The 21,025-nt window shown below is 47.3% G+C and overlaps 1 protein-coding gene across 1 annotated transcript; it reads right to left on the reverse strand.

Moving 5' to 3' along the window:
- Positions 1 to 1,087: 1,087 nt before the first annotated feature.
- Positions 1,088 to 19,261, reverse strand: SPINT1 (serine peptidase inhibitor, Kunitz type 1; the record flags this gene model as incomplete). Its single annotated transcript, XM_084207498.1, has 10 exons — positions 1,088 to 3,010; positions 4,055 to 4,111; positions 4,768 to 4,938; positions 5,737 to 5,787; positions 6,691 to 6,816; positions 7,731 to 7,757; positions 8,454 to 8,624; positions 9,697 to 9,835; positions 11,199 to 11,350; positions 18,832 to 19,261. The coding sequence occupies 10 exons, from the start codon at positions 19,259 to 19,261 to the stop codon at positions 2,814 to 2,816; spliced, it is 1,521 nt and encodes a 506-aa protein (XP_084063624.1). The 3' UTR covers positions 1,088 to 2,813.
- Positions 19,262 to 21,025: the final 1,764 nt, after the last annotated feature.

The raw sequence follows: 21,025 nt of genomic DNA on the forward strand, positions 1-21,025 counted from the left end.
CAGTGAGGCAGCGAGGCAGCCTCCCCTCACTGCTGGCCCCTGAGGAGTGGGATTCCCATTTTGCAGTTTCAGACTCTGGGCTCTTGTTCCCGTCTGAAATCCAAGAGCTGAGATTTCCTGGGAAGCAGGAGCCCTTGTGTCAGGTGGGGGCGCAGGGGCTGAAAGCCGGTGGGATTTGGGGAGGGCGGGCCCGGAGCCCTCACGGGGGAGGGCCCAGGCCGGACCTGCGGCCTCAGTCAGGGCTGTGTCCAACACCCGGGGACACAGAGGTGTGGTGTAAGCGAAAGAGACTGCAAAGCACGTACCCACCTCCCTCTGGAGGCTGTCACGAGAAGCAGTGGTGGTTTCAGGGGGCGCCCCAGGCCAGGGGTCACCGCCGGGAGGGGAGCAGTGACCCCATCGGCCGAGCTGAGCCGGGCTCAGCAGAGCTGCTCCCGGAGGAGCGCTTCAGGCCACAGGAGGGATAATGTCTGCACTCACACCGGTAAGCGGCTGGAGATGGCGCGATGGGAGGGCTGGTGTAGAGTGCCTGGTCATGACAGAGCAAAGGCCACAGCCCAGAGCAGTGCGGGGAGAAAGCGTTCCTGCTTCAAGCAGCACTCGGAGCCCAGCCAGGGTGGCCAGGTCAGTGGCGCAGGGCAGGGCCACCTGGTTGCTGTACAAACCCACTGCCAATTAGCCAGTTACATTTAGCTGACTTTACATCGCAGTTCTTGAGTGATCACCAGCCTGAAGACACAGTTAGAGCAACTGCTGTTTAAAGAATAGTGTCTGCTTTTGGTTTCAGACCCAAAGCCCAAACCAGTCTGACCAGCTGGAACTCAGTTTCAGGTTACACCCTGCCTTGCTCTCTGGCTGACTTAGTGGGTAATAATCTTTCTCCCAGAACACCCCATGCAGTAGTTTCCTCTTCAGGTATCCACATATGGTGCACCCCCGCTTCCAGCCCTCCCCACGCCATGGGACGCTGCTGCAGCAGCTCTCCCGAGATACCACAGCTGGGGCAGATGAAAGGGTGTGAGATAGCAGGCATGAGAACGGTACCTGCACCCTCTGCGGGTCATTGATCCTCAGACACCACTCCCACGCCAGGTAAGACAAACATCTCTTTATTATCAGAGTAAGCACACAAAAAAATAAATCAAGACATTAGGTTTATTGCATAGGCCATGATAGGCTGTGGGAAAAACAAAGAGATGGAAGAACTTATATGAGACAGGTCTCAAAAAGGAGGAATCTGACCCAGGAACACTGAGGCAGTTGCCTATGATGGGGAGGCATGCAGTCAGAATGCCAGCAAACTCTGGGCAGCAGTTTCTTTCCTTTCAGCCTAGCCATCAGCCCAAGTAGGCAGCTCTCCTGTCACTGCACTTGAGAGGACAGGACATGAGCCATGTCCTGAGCTGGGAATGGCTACACCAGAGCGTTCCAGAACCATTCTGCCCTTGGCCCTGAAAGCATCTCAAGAATTTAAACTGAAGTCCGTACATAGATTTATGCTTCTTACACACACACACACACACACACTGGTTTCCTCTCTCTTCACAGCAGTTTTCCAAAAGCAGCAGGCACTGGAAGTTTAGGGATTGATGCCAGCCCCACAGCTGACAGCACATCAGGCCCTTCACAAATAGCTTCTTCTGCCTCAGCAGAAATCCTCAGCTCACTGAGCTACAAGCCTGGACCAGCAGATGCAGGACAGAGCTCAGAAGCATCTCATTGCACAGGCACTACAGGGGAACATGTAGGACCAGGACTGGGAACAGGACATTGGCAAAGTGGGGATTTCACATGCTGCCTTGGGGCAAGAGATGAGATTTGGACCTCCCAGAGCTGGGCTGGGCTCATCTTGCATCAGAAGGGACAAGCCAGCAGGAGCAAGGAAGCCTGTAGATATTAGCTGGTGGTATCCAGCCCACTCCTGTGCTCTGAGAGATGCCAGGGACTCAGGTCAGGCACTGTGCTCAGAGGAACATGCAGTAAAATCAGAGCTGCAGCTTTCCTGCACAATCAGCGGGAAAAGTATGGATGTTTACTTCATGTGAGAATAAATAGATATTTTCTCAATGTGTTTGGGTTCAGACTGAACACCGGGAAAGCAACCAGGGCAACTCACAGGGAGAAAAATGGTGAACACATACTGTACACAGGAGACTGAAACACAGCCAGCCAGCAAAAAGACTAGGTATGCTTTTCTGTTAAAAAAGAAAGCCTAGTGACTTAAGCAGGTATTTCTGTTTCTGTCCATGTTGAAAACAGGAACCGCCAGAGAGTGTCAGAGGGCTCTTGGTTCAGGTCTGAATGATTATGTGAATCCCATAGACCTCAAGGGATGCACCACGACCAGGTACACTGCTGAAAGGCAGGGCACCTTGCAGAAGGGGAGGAAAATACAAGGCTGAGTGGCAGAAAGTGACACTGAAAACAAATTGCTGGCTCTGGTGAGCTTGCACCATTCACCAACATGAATGCTACATAGATCCAGTTCCAGACTCCTTCAGGAAGTTGAGCAAAGTTGTGCCCCAGGTTTGAGCAGGAAGAAAGATGTAATTCAGAGTTTCACTGGATTGTTTGAGGTCAGGAACTGATGGATGTCAGAGAGCAACAGAATGCTCCCAGTTCCTCACTTTCCAGAGCAGCCATTTAGCCTAGACAATCACAAATACTAGTACTGCCAAATCACAGTTAGATCTTGGCCTGATGCTCCAAATGTCTTCACAGAGAACGAGTCCTTCAGGCACAGACCTGTGTCTAAAAACAGAACTCCAAAAGTTTTGGGAAGTGCCCCAGTGCTGAGCTGGAGAGGCTGTAGGTCAGACTGGTTTGATGCCACTGCTGTAGAACAGATGCTCAGTGTCCTCTGTGGTGGAGAGGGTTGAGTTGGTAGCAGTGGGAGGCTGACGGCGGTGGCTGCTCTTCTTCCTTTTCTTCAGGAAGAAGTAGCCAATGAACACCAGGACCACCATGATGCAGATTCCGAGGAGCACAGCAATCACTACCTCAAAGGCACCTGCAGGAATACATGAACATGTTAGAAGGGATGCTCCACAAACTCTGATGCAGCAGGAATGGCCAGGATGAAGCAAGCACAAAAGCCACTGCAGAAATTGTGCTGGCAAAGAGGCAACAGCTGACATGGCAGCACGGTGGTCACTGCACAACCGGCAAAGAAGAAAGATGGCAACTGCATGGCACAGCCAGCCTGCCGCTCCCTAATGATGTTTCCCATCGTTTCCCAGATGCACCACGCCCTCTAAAGGCTGTTCTGTGACTTTGGCAGGGTTGGCCATTTAACAACCCTAGGAATATCAAACCGTTCTGCAACAGCAGCCTTGTGTCATACCTCAACAGGGAGGCCATCAAAGGGTGGTCACAGAAGGCACCTCCTGGCTGGGACAACACTGAGGGAGTGAGCTATGGAGGATAGGCTGAGTTTGTGGGAAAGTATGCTTGGCAGTGGTGTGAGCACTTCTTCTCCAACCAAGCAAACCACTGTCTCATCAGTGGAGACAGTCATACATAATGCTTTTGAGGGACAGTGTGAATTTAAAGATTAAATCAATCTCTAGGATTTAAGAACAATAACCTTCATGTGACATTTTTAAAAGAATTTGTATTTCAGTAGGATTGGCCTTTTTTAGTGCTGTAGAGAGGTTGTATAGGGTCATCACATTTCCCCACAGTCTAGCACTTGATAGTCACATATCCACTTGAGCTTTTTTCTTGTAGAAGTTAGTAGGTCCTTATGTGAAACTGATCCTTAGGAAGTTTTACTTCCCATCTTTTGATGTTGAACTGTGGAACATTCATGCAAGTTGATGGAAAGAAAAACAGGAGTCTCTGTAAGAGCTACTGAGTCACAGACACAGGAAAAAATGGACCACAGTGCACAGAAGCTACTCTTGCCACTGCCAGCATCCCACGAATCCCACACTGCTCCCCCAGCTTCAAAAGGGGTGGGGGAGAGAAGGCTACTCTTTGCAAGGAAAGACTAAGTATTTTTCAGGACAAGGAAAAGCAGTAAGAAAGATTGGTTGGGAAAATTTTTACTCACTTAACATAGCAGTTTGGGACTCAAATGATTCCCATCTTCGGCCAATGACATCTGCTTCTGAATGGGGAACACAGAGGGGAGAAAAAAAGTTTTACAAAGGTTGGGAACAAGGGATTAGACGGGTTTCTGAGGAGCATATTTCCAGTGCTCTGAAGTGACTGGAGGCACACAGCATCTCTCCTCGACAGCCATGGTACTGAGCTCTCAGGGTAGGCTGTGAGGCCCTGTGTAGCTGAGGGAGGTAGTTTGCCCCTTAACAGATACAGTTTGGCACTATTCCTCCCTTGGCCTCCAAAGCAATATGTACCAAGTGTACAGTGTAACCCTTTCCCTATTTTGTTTAAAGCTTCAGACTAGTATGCATCATTGAGGATTTTCTCAATTTCTCCCCTCTCACTTGGGGAAACCTGGAGCCAAGATAGGAGGCTAGATTCTCTTCAAAGCAGATATATCTCTGGTTAGTTTTGTTATCCTCTTTTGTCTCCTCTTCAACATCAGCACCCAAAATGCTTTCCAGCTCTGTGAAATGACAGGCTGCATTGCAGAAAGATGCTGTAGATCCCCCATGCTGTGGGTCATGGCCAGGGTCTGACAGCAGAACAGCTTTGACTGAAAGCTCCCAAGACACTGCCTCTTTGGGACCACAGAACTTAATCTGAAGTGGGTTTCCCAGTTTGATCAGTAAAACTCCAGCCCTCACTATGTATGCTTACTTGTGATGCCTGAACATGATTTCATGCACTCTTCCTCTTGTTCAAAGTTGTTGCTGTTGCCACCACAGCCCCCGTAGGTGAAGGGGTCACATTTCTCCAGGAACGGGTTGTAGTACCAGCGGGAGATGCTCTCGGTGCAGTGTCCAGTATCAGGCAAGTCCACACAGTGGCCTGGCAAAGCAAGGCAGAGGTGCTTTAGTCCAAGCAGTGTCTTCCCTGAGCAGCAAAATTTTCTGCTCACTACAAAAGAGCACAAGCACCATGGCAGAGGAAATCCATAGCCAGAGCAGTGGCTCTCAGGTCCCCACTGCTCAGTTGCCAGCTGGTCAAATTGGCAGTGCCCAGCTGAGCTGGCACCTGCCATAAATCCAACCAGCAAGCAGAAAAAGGAACTTCAGAGTGTGGAATCATGGTAAACCCTGGATTCAGTCCCCTGTGGAAATGACCTGTCCTCCCTGGGAGGCAGAAGGGAACATGAAGAGCCTGGACACACAGAAACCACAGATCAGCTCAGGTCTCCTCTACAACCAAGTTGCATTTAAGTGACTTGGAATATATTCTTTTAGCCCTGTGATAGGTCTACTGTCTACAGTTTAACAAACAAGGCAAAGATACGGGATTGAACACAGACATTGCTGTGTCCCCTACATTGCTTGGGTTTGCACTATTTAAAAAAAAAAAAAAAACGTGCTGCAGGGTTGTGTACAGGCCAGGTACTGTGCCCAGCAAGCAACATGCATGAGACCTACCTGGATGTAAAAAGTTTAGGCAGGAGAGTGAATGCCTGCTGTCAACAGCTGCCCTCAAGGTGAGAGAACAGGCCCTTGCTCACTTTCAGTACAGGGACTATCCAGATGCTACACCTGGTTTTGGATTTATAGAGGGAAGCAGTTTTACCATGGAACAACAAAATGAAGAAAAAACCAAAAGCTGGCAGAGGTCAGCGTAGGTGCTCTGGATGGTACGTACCTTGCTTATGTGTGACATTGATTTTCTGCAGTCTATTGAACTCACGAGCATCTGCAAGGGAAACATTTCATGTTACTTCTCTCACTAGTTGAAAAGAAATGCCTCTGTCCATGCAAACATGGGCAGATAGGGCTTTCCTGCACCTTTCTTTGCTATCACGAGCCAGGGGAAGGGAGATATCCTTTGATGTTCTTACATATCTCAAAGCTATGAGAGGCACATGGGAAAAATAAAATGTAGTAACACAAACTCTACCCAGTTTCCAATCCACAGACACAGAGACAAAACTAAGAAAAATAAAGGCTGCTTTCGTATTTTTGTTTTCCATCAAGAAGCATGGGAAAAGTCAGTCCAGGTTTTAAAAAAATATAAAAGAGCACTAGTGCAGAATATATGAGAGGGCAAGAGAGATGAATCATCGGCTAGCAAATCTAAAAAGGCAACAAAACACCCACACAGAGGAAAGAGATTATGGGAATTCAGAAGAGGTAAGGAGGGATGGAAGAAGAGAGGCGATAGGGTGGATTTGGGCATCTCACCACTGTGCATTTACATTAGCATATTAAGGGGACTGTGCCACTGGACAGACTTGGAGAAATAGTGGTTTCCTTCCCCATTTTCCCACTCTAAGAGAGCAGGTAAGGTCATTCAGTGAGAAAAATATTGAAAGGGAACAGAAAGACAGGCCTGAAGTCTTACAGATAGGTGCAGAGAAGAAAGTCAAAGCCCGTTTAAGAGGCAGGAAACGTCACACAAGGAAAGTCATCTCTTGCAGTCAGCAGAAATACAGGACATGGCAGAACCTGCAAGCAGTAATACTCTGGAAAGAGATAGTGCAGGGTCAGGAGTCAAGAACAGAAGACACCAAACAGTACTGACTCAGCACCTGTAACTTACATTGGACCCATTCCTGGGCAGACTAAAGTTGTCTGAGCCAGAATTTAAAGTACTTACATTGTTCACAGTACATCTCATCCGATTCATCAGCACAGTCGGGAGTTTCATCACACTCCAGATAGGCATCAATACAGCAACCATCCTTGCATCTGAAGAAGGGGGCCTGACAGTTCCCATTGCATACTGCATCAGAAACAGTTCAGATAGCTCATTAAAATTCATTGTTTCTCCCTGCCAGATGCTTTACAAAGGACTTAAAAGCTGCTATGATAGGACTGGCAGACTGCTAAAGGTCTCTCCTCAATGACATCCTAAACCCAAAAATAAAATAAAAAAAAAAAAATCCTGTTTATAAAGGAAACATTACTCTGGAAACAGCCATGTTTCCTCTCAGAAAGAAGTACATAGCAGGTGGAAGCAAAAATGAGCTACTCAGGAAGAATACAGAGACCTTGCCTAATGATGGGGGATTAAATTAGGAAAGCCAAACTGAGACCTGCACTCTGGGCTTCAAAAGCTTCAAGGCTCTTTGCTCTAGAGGTGGTCCCAAGTGCTGAGTACTGTGCCCAGTTCTCAGCTCCCCAGTAACAAAAAACATTGGCATACTAGAGTAAGTCTCAGCAAGAGCCTGGAGCACAAGACCTTGCATAAGGAGAAGACAAATTATAGAAAAGACATTCATTTTGGAGCACAGTAGTAGGATGCGCAGCAGCAGACAGGAGCTGCAACAAGGGAAAGCAATTCAATATTAGGGGAAAACATTATGATGAGGGTTATCAAACACTGGCATGGTTTGACCTGACAAAGTGTACAATCTCCTTTTTCAGAGATACCCAGAACTGAACTGGATAAAGAACTGAGCAACCTAGTGTGACTCAAAGCTGGGCCTGCTTTCAATAGTGGGTTGGATCAGATGACCTCTAGAGGTAATCCCCAACCTAAATTATCCTATGACATGAAAGTGAAAGGCTTACTAAAGAAATTACTCTCCAGTGCCTCACTTTCCACATTGAGTCCAAATCAAAAGCCACAGGAATGGACATGAGACACTCAGCCCAAGCTTGCAGTAGGATTACACTGTCCTATGGGAGACTCACCTGGCTGTTGTCGCCCACCAATAGAACCTGAAGAGACAAGGGGAGAAATAAAATAAAATAATTTTACCACCACAGCATTTTGTTAGCTTAAGATCAGCTTTATATTGCCTTCATGTATCACAAGAGAAGAGCATATTTTCTGTAAGGAGGCCCTGGATTACAGAGGTGAAATATGGATGCCCAGCTCTCAGAGATCCACATGAGCTGTACCTACGTGAAGCACGCCTGGAGGAGTACAGGGGAACTTCCTACCACAAGGTAGATAATTTCCAAATTGCCTTTCTTTTCCAAGGCTTTAACCTCCTTCTTAATCTGTGCACTGCAATGGGCCTGGCAGAGGCTCAACCCATTTATCTGAGCAGCACTAAATTGTTCTCAGTAGCTTGAGGGTGGCAATGAGGGAGATTAATTTCATTTTGGGAGTGAAGCACTTGTGGCCCCCAACTGCATGATGCTGCTCTCTGAATTTAGGCTTCAGATGCAACACAAAGATTTGATGAGGGCTTCTGCAGCCAGAGGAATACCAGGAACACTGTCCAGTGCTTTAGGAGCTGGGTCAGATACGTTGGTAGCTTAAGACAATGACTGCCCATCCATAATTAGCCCAGTCTCCTCAGCTTACGGGGCTCTAAAACTAGGTGTCAGCCTAGAGGCTGCAGTGTTTGTCCATAGGGTAGTCCCAATCCTATGAGAAAGAGGGGGCTGGATTTTTGAAGGACTCACCTCTGACATTCTTGCAGGCGAGTTCACACTCCTCTTCCCGTAAGTAGTTATTCTTGTTGGGCTTGCAGCCACCAAAAATGAACTCCTCACACTGCTGAAGGCTTGGGTTGTAAAACCAGCGTGGAAAAGATCCCCGACACCAACCCACCTTCTTTGGAGTCAAACAATGCTCTATCAAGAAAGTTAACACAAAAGGGTCTGGGTTAGATAAGTCCTTTGGAAGACTTTTTGTTTTGTATATGTCAAGGCAAACAAAATCTTCCAAAGGACATGTCTGAAAGGTTTATAAAATCTTGACCAACATGGAGAAGGAGAGTAGGGAATCATGGAATTAATTTTTTTATATGAAAGGGAGGGTCACAAAACTGAATTAGAAGGTGCCACATGCTTAAAACAAAAGGAACTGCATCTCCACACAGCTCATAGTTAAGCTGTGAAACTCCTTGCTTCAGGAAGCTGCTGCTTTTCAAAGATTACGTGAGGCAAAAAATGGATTCGTACATGGTTATTAAACACAAAGACACCATCTTCTGCTTAAAATCATCTCCCAGCTGCAAAATCCTTGGGGGTTTTTCAAGCCCAGTAGAGATTTACTGATAGCATGTCATGTTATTGCACTTTTTCCAAAGTACCAACCTCTGCACATTGTTGTATTGGACTTTAGCGTCAGTTGACATGGCTGCACTTATATTTTTACGGTACCTGAGGTAGGAGACATCCCCTGCTTCACTACTAGTCAACCATTTGTCCAAGAGCTCCTTACTCCTAATACACTTGTAATGTAAACATTTTCATCATTAAATAAAGCTATTAAAAAAAAAATAAATCCAAGGATACATTGAATTTCCTGCAGATGACTCCACCTACCCTGCAAGCTAAGGGCCTTCATAGCAAAACCACAGAGTCAACAAGACCTTTCACATTCTCCTGTTTGGCAACCTCAGTTGCACTCCAAGCTTCATCCACTCTGGTGTCACCCAGCAGAGAGCAATGACATGCAGAGCAGATGGGGTTATTGCAGGCCCATCTCCTGCAAGGGTCCATGAAAACTCCAAAATAGATCACTAAGAATCCAGAGACCTTGCACTACTGGTGCAGACTATTACTGGGAAAAGATGACATGCAAGTCCAGGCTCTTGGCTGTGCTCTTCTCCTATCCACCCCTCTGAGAAGAGCACCAATAATGCCAGAGCAGCACCCAGGCTGGAGGACTGCAGGTAGATAGGCGTGGGCTCAGGCTCACCTTCTGTCTGCTCAGAGCTCAACACCACGATGGTGATGTTGGTGAAGTCTTGCTGCTGTGCAGTGTCTGTGACAGTGAGCTGGAAGACGTAAGTCCCCACCTGGAGGTTGGAGATTTCTACCTGATCTTCTTCGTGCTTCTGAGAATGCAAAAGAAAGGCTTATGTAGGAGAAAAGTACTTCTAAGGAAGAAGTCACTGAAGCTATGCAAGGTCTGTGTTCCTGTATTAGGGAGAAGGGAACTTGGATGGAAACCGTCAAGCAGATGTCTGGCATGAAAAATGTCTCAGTACTAGACAATCCCCCCAAACCTATAGACTGGTACTTAAACTGGAATAGATAGAGAACAAGTACCACAAGCATAATTAGATATTTCATGGTTTGGAGTATTGTGAAAGCACAAGGAAAAATAAAATTCTTTGGAGAGAACAGAAATACCTGTAATTTTTATTTACCTTTTTAAAACTTGAAACCTATTATGAATCATTTACTTAGTACATAGGGAATAAGGTAGCTGTACTTAATTATTCTGTCAGAAGAGAAAGCTACAATAGTATTGACACAAATTTTTCTTCCATATTTACAATAGAATTGGACATTCATTTCCATGCTATCTCTGGTTTTGATTAGGTTTCGAAAGAACACAGCCTTGCCATATATCATTTTTATGTAGTTAATACAGCGTAATATTAGCAGATCTTCCCCCCCTCCACAGAAGTTGCTTTGGTTGGGCTAGTGTAAAGGGAAAAGGAAAGGAGCACTTGCTGAATTACACAGACCCCTTGGCATTTTAGAGTTTGTCACTGCTGATGTTCAAAATCAGTTGTGGGCCTGATGTACTCATTTGCTAATTCTTCCAAAAGGTGCCTCAAGAACTGCATATCAACTCCATGGCTTTCCAAAGCATTTTGCAGAAGTTTAAAAGAAATAATTTGCCCTTCTAAAGCCGCAATTCACTTCTAATATCTAGCAAATAGGCAGTGTTCACACCCCAGAGATCTTGGATCTCTGCTCCAGCTCAGATAAAACAAGAGGAAGAAATGCTTTAAAAGAGACAAAGTCCAGGAAAAGCCCCAGGAGAACAGAAGCAGAACCTGACACTGGATTGTTCAGAGACAGAAGAGGAAATGCACTGAAGTGGACAGAGTAAAACTCAGAGAAGGCCCTTCACTGAACTATAGGATCTTGGGACCAGAGGCAGCTCTTGCATGGAAGCTCTGCCCTCTCAGCTGCTCCCACCCAGGCAGGTCAGGTGTTGCTCAGGAAGGTTTGTGACAATATCCTGTGCAGGGAGACTGAGACCTAATGAGGCCAAAAATGACACTTCTAAATAGTGTGTGAGACAGGGAGGGCATCCGCAAGGACCGCTGCATAGTTTTTGGGAATAGGCTCCTGCGCAGACTGGCTTGAAGAGGGAAGGACAGGATCAGGGCTCTGACTGACCAACCTAGTGCAGAACACAGGTGCCACTGAGCAAGCTGCTTATTCCCTGCAGCTCCCTACCTTCATCTCTGCAGAGGGGTCGCCAAGGATCTGCTTCCAGTCATAGCTGACTATCCCATGGTCATCCGTGCTCTCTGTGCCTCTCAGCATCACTGGCTCCCCTGGCTGTACCCTCATGTCCTTGACAGCACGGGCTATTGGAGGGTGGTCATCTGCAGAAGAAATGTAGAACAAGGCTTGGGTAAAAGGCTGAAGGGTCCAGTTCTTGTCTCCACTGTAGGAAGACAAGGAAAAGGGATTCTTCCAGGCTAAATCAATCCAGACTTCAACTGCTGAAAGGAAAACACTTTTATACAGCTGTGCTCCTTGCAGCCTGAGCAAGCAACAGGCGTTCAGTACTGTTATTACCACCCTCACTAATTTAATAAGTCCACAGCCCACTATGGCAGTCTCTTTGAGCCAGCTGGCTCCCTGGGCACTTCTGTCCACAGGAACCACCAAGAGAGGGTGGTCCTGTGGCTACAGCCATTGCCTCTGAGTGGGGCCACATCCTTGTAGAAGAGCACAGAGCAATGTCTGCCCTTCACTTGGTGAGATGGCCTGATGTGGGTGTTGAAGAAAGTGGGAGGAATGATGAGAGCCAGTTCCACAGTCTCTAAGCACTACATTAGTGTATTTAGCCAGAGCTACACAATGTGGGACTTGGATGGGAAATGTTTCTCTTCCAGCTCATCTTCCACACCACTCTCTGACATATATGCCTTTAAAACAGCACCAAGAACCATTCATGAGATTGTTATTTTTGTACTGTTCCTTGCATTAGCTTACCAGCAACTTCCACAATCTATTAAATGTTTTTCCAGACTGTAAGTACAAGAGGTGCAAACTGATCCCTGCCCATGCCAGCGAACAGCCTATACAATGACACCACTGAGCCTGACTCATAATTCCTTCTGGCCTGAACGTCTCTGATTGCAGGCTTTGTGCATAGCTCAGCCCATAAAACTCCACCTGGTAGCACCTGTACCAAGTCCAAGACTCAGTGTTCCAGCTCAGCCTGAGTCGTTTGTAAAGACACCAACCATCATTTATAAGCTAGATAGAAATCACTCTGCCATTACACTGCTCTATCACCTGTGACTGAAGGAGAGGATTAGTGTCCAAACCCCTTAGAAAATTACTCCATTAGCTGATTATTTTCACTGTTGCAGACTTGCTCCTAATTTCCTGTACGAATCCTGTGTATCTGGATTCAGATCCCAGCTGCTGACTCTTGCTGCAGTCTACTGAAGGGACATTTAATACAAGGCACATGTACAAACAGACCTGACATTTAAACAGGCCACTTAGTTCTTTTGTCACCTTGTACACACCACTGCAAGCTCTGGAAAGGGGACACATTCCTGCCATTCCTGCTAGGCAAACACCAGGAGCCCAGCAGGGAGGAAGGCAGCCTACTCCCTGCCACCCGTCCTGCCAGGGTGAGCCCAGTAGGTGGGTGCAATTGCACAAGGAAAAGACCAGTTTTTCAACAACACTGAGGCTGATCCTTAACTTGTGACTCCAAATCATGTTTTTCCTTGATATACATAAGTATGTACACTTTAAACAAAAAATTGCAGGCCAAACATCCAGCTACTTTGGGTTGTGGGTTGAATGATCAAGTAAAAGTTCAGTTCTATTCAATGGGTCAGCAACTTCTCCAGTTCCCATCACTGATTAGCCAAATTTACTGACTCTTTTCACATCCAGAAGAAGAGTCAAGTGTATTTCTTTATTTGTGGTGAGTGCCAAGGAGTAATGCTCAGTAGAATTTAAGGACCTGTTTTTCAAGTCTATCCCTTTTCTCCTTAGGATGCCTGAAAGTTCAGTGACTTTGGAGTATTTCTGCCACACTGACTGTAGGAAGCCTTCCCTGGCAACGTGGCTGTTTTCCACCTGAGCTTCAGAACCAAGTGCTGACTGACCCAGTGAGTATCAGCAAACTGCTCATACAATGGAAACTCCACTCTGTTTTGCTCTGAAAGTCTGTAGGAAAAATGAAAGTAACCTTTGCTATAATGCTCTTTCGACCATGGAAAGTTTCTGCTGTAAAACTCTGTAATTAACAGGGAGGTTAAAGCTTTATGATGCTGTCTGTGGCATGCTTTTTACTGTGAAACATACTCCTGGAGTCACATCATAAGCAACGATTTCCTCTCCCACTTACATAACACATCAGTAGGGGACGTAGCTTTTCTTTTTGATTCCAGAGGAAAGGATGATAGAGGGAATCCAAATTGCTTAAAAAAGTTTTATTACTCATGCTGTATTCACGCCTGAGACACTGATTTTTGCTTTTTAAAAAATTTCTTCTTGTTTAAAAGCTCATGCAGTCAGTGGCTTGTCTGGCTTCACCTCTAATGAGTTAACTTTAACCAAAACTGATGGGGGAACTGGAATTTAAAAGATATTCATTTCTACAAGGGCTTAAAATATAAGCATCTAAGTGGGGGAGAGACCCCACTAGGGACCTTGCTATTCTGGCACCATTGAAATCCCATGGCAGAATGTAGTTGCAAAGCTCCCAGTTTGGAGGTATTTCTCTTCTGGAATTCAGATATTAGCTTTTTCCATTGAGATCTATAGAAAACCAGATTTCCTCCATTCCAGAGCTCATGCAGATACACCCTGAGTAGCTGAGACTACAAAGCAATGCTTAAAAATACTCAGAATGATTTGAGGTTGTCACTGGAAAGAGCTGGAAAGCTTTCTCATGGTGACTGAGGGGCCCTTACAGCCCTCTGCTGACTGCCTTTGCAGGAGCAACTTGCAAATGAGACAAGTGTGGTTTGCACTGGGGACCAGGCAAGGGAAAGACCTCAGAGGGGACAAAAGCCACTGACCAGGCCAGGAACAGAGACTGGAGCAAAAATGAGGCCACCCAAATTCCAGCATCCACGAGACAAAGGACCTTGGAGATTTCAAGCGTCAGAAGCCAGGAGAACCTGTCTGCTGCAAAAGCATGTGGGCAGCAGTGTGGCTCTTCCCACAAATGCTTAACTTATGCTCCTGCATTGCTTCCAGGGAAGTCATTCAAAAGTGAACAGCTTCCTCACCCATCCACACTAGAAAACTCTCCATTTCCATGGGCAGAGGTAATGACACTGCTGCCACAGTATTAATTTGCCTGAGGTGGAAAGAGAGAAAAGGGAACAGGGCAATGCAATGCAGTGCCTGGAGAAAGAGAAATAGGGGCTCTTTCTTTAGGGCTTCATCCTGGCTGGGCAGCAAATACAGTCATGATAAAGCCATAAGGTTTTCTAACTATCCATGCACAGCCAAGCAGCTCTCAGCATTAGTTTCTAGAGGTTTTTGTAGTGGTTTGTAAGTGGTGCACACAGCAGGTCAACTTAACCTCTCTAAAACAATACAGTATGACTGAATGAATTATATTTTCTGAATAACATAAGATGCTACTGTCCCTAGGTTCCCTTCATCCTTCCTCAGAGTGTGGGAAACCAGTTCTATTTGCTTTGGCAGGCAGAGGGAAAGACTCTCCCACAGGTATTTATGCTATTTTAGTGAAGACTCTTTAAGGAGACTGGAGCTCTGGAGACAGGACATGATGGAGCCACAAATGGACATGATGCTGCACAACAAATACTCACTTCACAACAAGCAGAGTGGAAGGCCCTCATCACCCACTTCGAGAAGGGAGCTGGACCTTCCAGCTGGTCTTCCAGGACCCTTCCAGTACACATTCGCTTCTGAATCTGTGCTGTGGGTACTGACTGTGCAACTTCCCATCTCCTGGCCTGAGCTTAAGGATGAGCAGCTGTTTCAGGGCTCAACAGCATCACCCAAAGGGGACCTGTCCCAGCCCCAGCTGTAATACCACTGCTGCTCATGTCTACAGAATGGAAACCAGCACTGGACCAAACATTTGAGGAGGGATGAGCTTTATTCTTGGGGAGCTCTTCTTTTGGAAAGCATTACCAAAGTTTTAGGCTGCAAATCTCCCTCCATGATGAGGCAGGAGCAGACAGATCTGACCAGAACCCTGTGGTTCCCAAGCACTTCCTGTATCCCACTCAAGAGCTCTGGAATCAACAGGAGTAGGAGAGTGTCACTGAGAATTTCAAAACAACCACAAAAGGTTCAGTTCAAGAAATGGACAAAGGTTCAGGAAGGTTATTTTCCAGTTTCACACCCAAAACTGGTTTGCCTAGACCAGAATAAGCTGGGCTAGTTACTTAAACACTGGGCTCCATTATAACCAATAAAGTGCATGGTGAGCCTGCCCCTCCCGGATGAGCCAGGCAGAAAACTCGCACCAAAGTTCAGGCTCAGGAATCATTTAAGAAGATTGTGCCTTTTAACAATAACATTAGAGACTTCAGGCTGTACGTTAGCTGAAGCAGGCAAGAGACAGTGCCAAGCTGTCGTCACCAGTTTACAAAGAACTCAGAAGCTCTTGTTCTGCAGAACACTGAAAATATATTCAGAAAATGTGCAGAACCCAGATTTCAGCTGTATTCGTTGTTGACTGTACCCACAGGTTTTTCTGAAGTCATAACAATGTAGGAGTGGCCACAGTGGGTTAGAGCAGGTACCCCTGTCCCTGTGTTCACTTGCCATCTATCACTGTGGATGCTTGAACAAGGGCAGGAGCACTGCAAGGATATGCTTTTCCAGCTTTCCGCTACTTCCATCAGGCTCCAGAAACACTCCAAGATTAAATTTGTCAATTCAGCAGCCCCCAGCTGTGTGCTCTCTTTCAAGTATTACCTAGTCTCCTCCTAAACATATATACACTTCTTAATTCAACAGGTCTGCTCCCTGTAGTAGTAGTAGTAGTGTAGGTCTTATAACCTGTGACTTTTTTGTTTAATGTCACCCACTGGAATCACTAACTGGGTATTTCATTATTCACTAGAAAAAACATGCATTTAATTCTTATCATTGCAGAAAGTGTTAGAAGAGTGATACAGGTAAAGGCTCATAGGACACCTGACAGCAGTGAATACAAGAAAGGAATGCATGATAAAGCAGCAGATAAGCTTCCTGCAGACCCCTAGGGCCAGAATCAGGAGGCTGACAGTAATCTGGGATCCAGAGTAGTCACAAAACTTCAGGTATAGCAGTGATACAGCACAACGGCAGGAAAACTACACAGTTTTGTCTCCAGTCCAAAACCTGGGCCAAGATTTTGGGAGGAACACCTGACATGCCAAAACCAGCTTCCTTTAACACTTGTTTCACCCAGCCTCTTCAGGCATCCCTAAAAGGTCCAGAAGCAAAAATGCTGTAGAGCTTCCTTATGCTGCCAGGCGGACAGGCTCAGTGCCCAGAGGCTCCTTCACCTGGCCTCCTGCACCTGCCCCATTGTGCCCTTCCCCTTTTCCCCCTCACTGGCAGCCAGGCATCCACCTTCCTGTCCAGACAGGTCCTGTGTGGACCTAATTCCAGCATCATGGCTGGAAGGGCTTGGGGTTTTGGTCTGGATTTTTTTGGTTTATATCTGAATCAAAATAGACATCCACATTTTTAAGCGTCTCTGCTGTAGGGAGGAGGACTCAGTTATTTCTCCAGTAGGATAACTCCCTTCATCTCTTTCCCCTGCTAGCCCTTCAGTGTCATTCAAGGTTATTCAGAAAGCTTTTGGTATCAAAGACAATGCCCAAAAAATTCAGAGAGGAGGGAAACACATTTCCAATAAGAGCACAGCACGAACATCGCAGTCTGACCCAAATAACAGCAGTGAGCTGCCCAGTGTCTGTCACTACAGCTGGAGACCTGCCTGGCACCCAACACCCTCAAAGCCAAAGAGAGCTGTAGAAGTGACCAAGCCCTTCCTACACCCACAGCAGCCCGAGGCACAAGGCCCATGTGAGTAAGGAGAGGCACCCAAACTGCATTTCTGGAGTGCTTTTCACCTCTCACTGATAAGCCCTCCTGGGTCTTCCTGCTCCACCGCAGCCATGCCAGGGTCGGGGTAAGGAGCCCTAGGGGTGGATTGAAGACAGCAACTTTGTATGGGTGTCTGGGGTGCTGCAGCTCGGTGCCATATTTTAGCAAACATGTCACTGCTGGCTACACAGAGAGGCCAGTGACCCTGGGACACTTTCTAAAGATCTGCACACATGGCATGCCAGATCCTGGGACCAGCCAAGGGACAAGGGGCTTGCAATCTTCTTGTATGAGGTACTGCTCCACAGAGGCAAAGAGGCTGAATTGCTCAACAGTACATTGTATTTTAATCTAATCTTGTGAAATCGGATGTACTAGAGATGATGCATTCCCTTTTCCTCCTACAGCAAAGCATATAAGAGTTTAGACAGCTGCCAGCATGCCACCTCCAGTCTTGGTGATGTGCTTTCAGCTCCTCCCTAACTGCAGCTCCTGTGAAAAGGATTTTGAGCCTGGAATGGAGATGCGGGAGAACTGCTGAAACAGTTAGACATCTTTACCAAAAGGCCCTAAAATCTAGTAGGAAGCCACAAGTAGGGACAGAGGACCAGGAGGACCACTTCTGCCACACTGCTGTTCAAACCAGCAACACCCAAGGGCCGCTTCAGAGAAGTCGTGCCCTGATCCAAATCTGTCACACTGCTGCTCAGGATGGAGAAGTGGTCATTGTGGAATTTGGGGCCATTTCCCACCCCCAGCACCCACAAGGCCTCAGACTGGCACATCCCAGCAGAAGATCAAAGATCTATTCAGCTCACATCATCAAGCCCATGCACCCACCTGGATGCTCCCCTTGCCATCCTCACAGATCCTTTCCTTTCCACAGGTGGGCTGGGAGGGGGTGTGAGGAGGATTACCCATTGAGATATCCCTGACAGCCCTGCCCAGGGACCAACAAATGATAAACTGGTTATGGTTGCCAAAGACCCAGTCAGGCTAGAAACATGCCAGCCTTCTTAGGCTTCAATCAAAACACAGAAGGAGGGGGCAAAAGGAGAAGCTGCTGTGTTTTTAGTGTTTCTGAGCACACTGCAATTCTTTGGAGATGGCAGGTGGCCAGCTTCAGATTAGTTCATTAGTTCACCTGGCTCTCTGTGTCCACGTGCAATCTTTCAGAGCAGGGAAACAGGGATTGCGGAAGAGAAACCCACCTCCAAAGGGGAAGTTTTATGACCAGCCTCCCCCAGCTGCTCCTCTCCCAGCAGCAACAAGCAGAAACAGCCCCAACAAGCAGAGAAGTACAGACACACCTCACCATCAAGGCTGCTGTTAAATAAAGGTAAGTGGATTGCATCCTGCCTCCAGCCCCTGAGCAATTAAGAGATTAATGCAGCCCTTTAAAACATGGTGATGTATAGATTTTTAGAGGATTTCACTTTCCAACCTCAAAGGCCCAGGGAAAGGGAGAAGAAAAATAACACCTTTTTCTCTACATTGTCAAGTAGCAAAAGCTCCGACTTTGGTTAATCACACACTCCACCTGCTTCAAACAGGTTAAAGAGAGATTCCCTATTCATTCACTAACAAGTAAACTGAGGCACAGATCTTAAAAATGAGCACTGGGGTTTGGGAAAAACCTTTGTGGCAGAAGAAAACACAGAGCCTCTGTGTTTCCTAGCATCACCCTACCCCGAGTGTTTGGCAGCACTGCTGCTCATAGGATGGCCGGAGGAGCTGGCACCAAGTAACCATTAATGCTCTTCCAGAGCCTGCTTGCAGGGATCCATTAGGGGCACCTTACCACTAGGTCTGTGATTCTGCATTGCCAGGTAGGAATCGTACACGTCCTTCTTCAAGAAGTTGAGAAAGCCGATCTTCCTGGCAAACCTGCAAACGAAAGCCTTCTCATAGAGGCAATTGAGGAGAAAGCAGCCCTGGATGCGGTCGTCCTCCGAGTGCGGGCCCTGCTCCACGAGAGCCAGGTTACAAGCGGGGTCCTTACAGCAGGCTCTCATGCAGTCCCTGCTCCGATGCACCATTGGGGACGACAAGAAGGTGGCTCCATTCTGGACGGAGGCGTCTGTGTCCAGCACCCAATCCGGCAGCCCTGCCGTAAAGTCCTCCAGGCACATTTCACCGAAGGGTTTTTCCTTCTGCCCTTCGCCCAAGTCCAGCACCAGCACCAAGCAGACCCAGGGTACAAACCACGGACCCGGACTCCTTCTGGCCATCTTGGCGCCCCGATTCTCACTGTCTTAACACTTCAGTCCTTTCCTAAAGGAAGGGAGAAGACATATGAAGCTAAGAGGGACAGTGTTGAGGTGCATGACAACCCGGGGCCAGAGGGAGCCGGAGCATGGCCGAGGCTGCGCTCTGGATTCCGGCTCGCCCCGAGGTAGCCGGCGTGTCCCCTAACCCTGCACCTCAGCCCCAGGCATGTGCTCTCAGCCCCCACCTGGGCGCTCTCAGCCCCCACCTGGGCGCTCTCAGCCCCCACCTGGGCGCTCTCAGCCCCCACCTGGGCGCTCTCCGCTGAAGCTGCTGTGGGAGCGGGGTGTCCCCGCCGCCCCGTTGTGCCTTCACCCCTCAGGTGCGCCTTCAGCTGCGTCCAGCGGAGACAAAGGCTCGGCGAGCACAGGAAGTGAAAACCAACTCCCTGAGAGAGTGGAAAAAAAAAATCCAGTCACTCCCTTGCATGCTGAATTGCGTAAGAGGAAGGGGAGGAGAGGCAAGCTGATACGATCTTCTACTCCCCTTGGAGCAGAGCCGAGACGGATTCTCTCGCTCCCGCAGGTGCGAGGGCAGGCACTCCAGAGGAGCATCCCACCTGCTGGGTGCTAGCTGCATCCCCGTGCTAAGGATGCTCCAGAGGAACCGAAAGCCGAGAAGCAGGCGATCTGTGTCCTGTGGCAGTCGCCCTTGTGCTCCGGTGTGGTCACTGGCACCATTAGCCTGTGTCTCGCTAACCCAAATGAGTCAGCCTTGCAGCCCCATCTGCAGCGCTCACCGCCGTTGCTGCTGCAAGAGGTTTTGTGCTCAGTGCAGGCATCCCGAAATCATGAATTCACTGCTCTTGGGACACAGTTTTTTTGTTTGTTTGCTTGTTTGTTTTTGTTTTTGTTTGGTTTTGGTTTTGGTTTTTTTTAACAGCTAAAGCCCTTGTGATCATACCTGGAGGGTGCCTGAGTGGCCAGACCCCTGCTACCCCAGCAGTGATAATTTGAAGTAATCACCCCCAGCTCATGAGCAGTACTTCACTGTTCTCCCCAGTCTCTCATAGGTTAGCTGTGGTCCATCTGTAGTGCCCTTGCCTTGGAGGACAGTGCTGTTTGGGGCCATGGGAATGCAAAGGCTGCCTGTCCATATATTTTCCCCCTTTGTGCTTTTACTTGCAGATCCATGATCAAATTCCTCTGTTCAACACATACACCTGTGTCATCCACTCCCTCTGTCTGTAAACAGTCCTAAAACCCCTGGGCAAACTGCTCTTATCCCTCTGTCATTGTCCTTAGGAAGGTTGGGAGGGTTGGTAATTTGCTTGGACATTATTTATAATGAAATATTTCATCAGTTAAAATAACAACAGCAAATCTGAGATGGCATTCCATGGTATGTCTTTGGAAAGAGGTGGTGAGCAGCAGCTATGTATCAAACAGCAGTTGGTTGTGTGGTTTGGGAGACCACTCTGGGGTCCAGGATTTCAATTCTTGCTGTTTCTTTCTGTAACACTGATCCAGGATTTCAGGAATCCTCACAGGGTTTCTTGAGAGTCCTTAGAGACATGTTTTCTGCTTCTGGCTGTAACAACCATGACAGGAGAATAGTATTGTGGGAATATAATTTTTCCTTACCTCTAATGACTTTCTATGGCCTGATGTTGACATTTCTATAGTACTGACATCTGTTAGGAAAAAGGAATTGCTTCAATCTAGCAGTGGTATAGTATAGAATAAGCTTTGAAAATTGTTGGAGAAAACATGAATATCTGCAGAGCA

Source organism: Fringilla coelebs, assembly GCF_963513975.1.
Source record: "Fringilla coelebs genome assembly, chromosome: 6".
Lineage (NCBI taxonomy): Eukaryota > Metazoa > Chordata > Aves > Passeriformes > Fringillidae > Fringilla > Fringilla coelebs.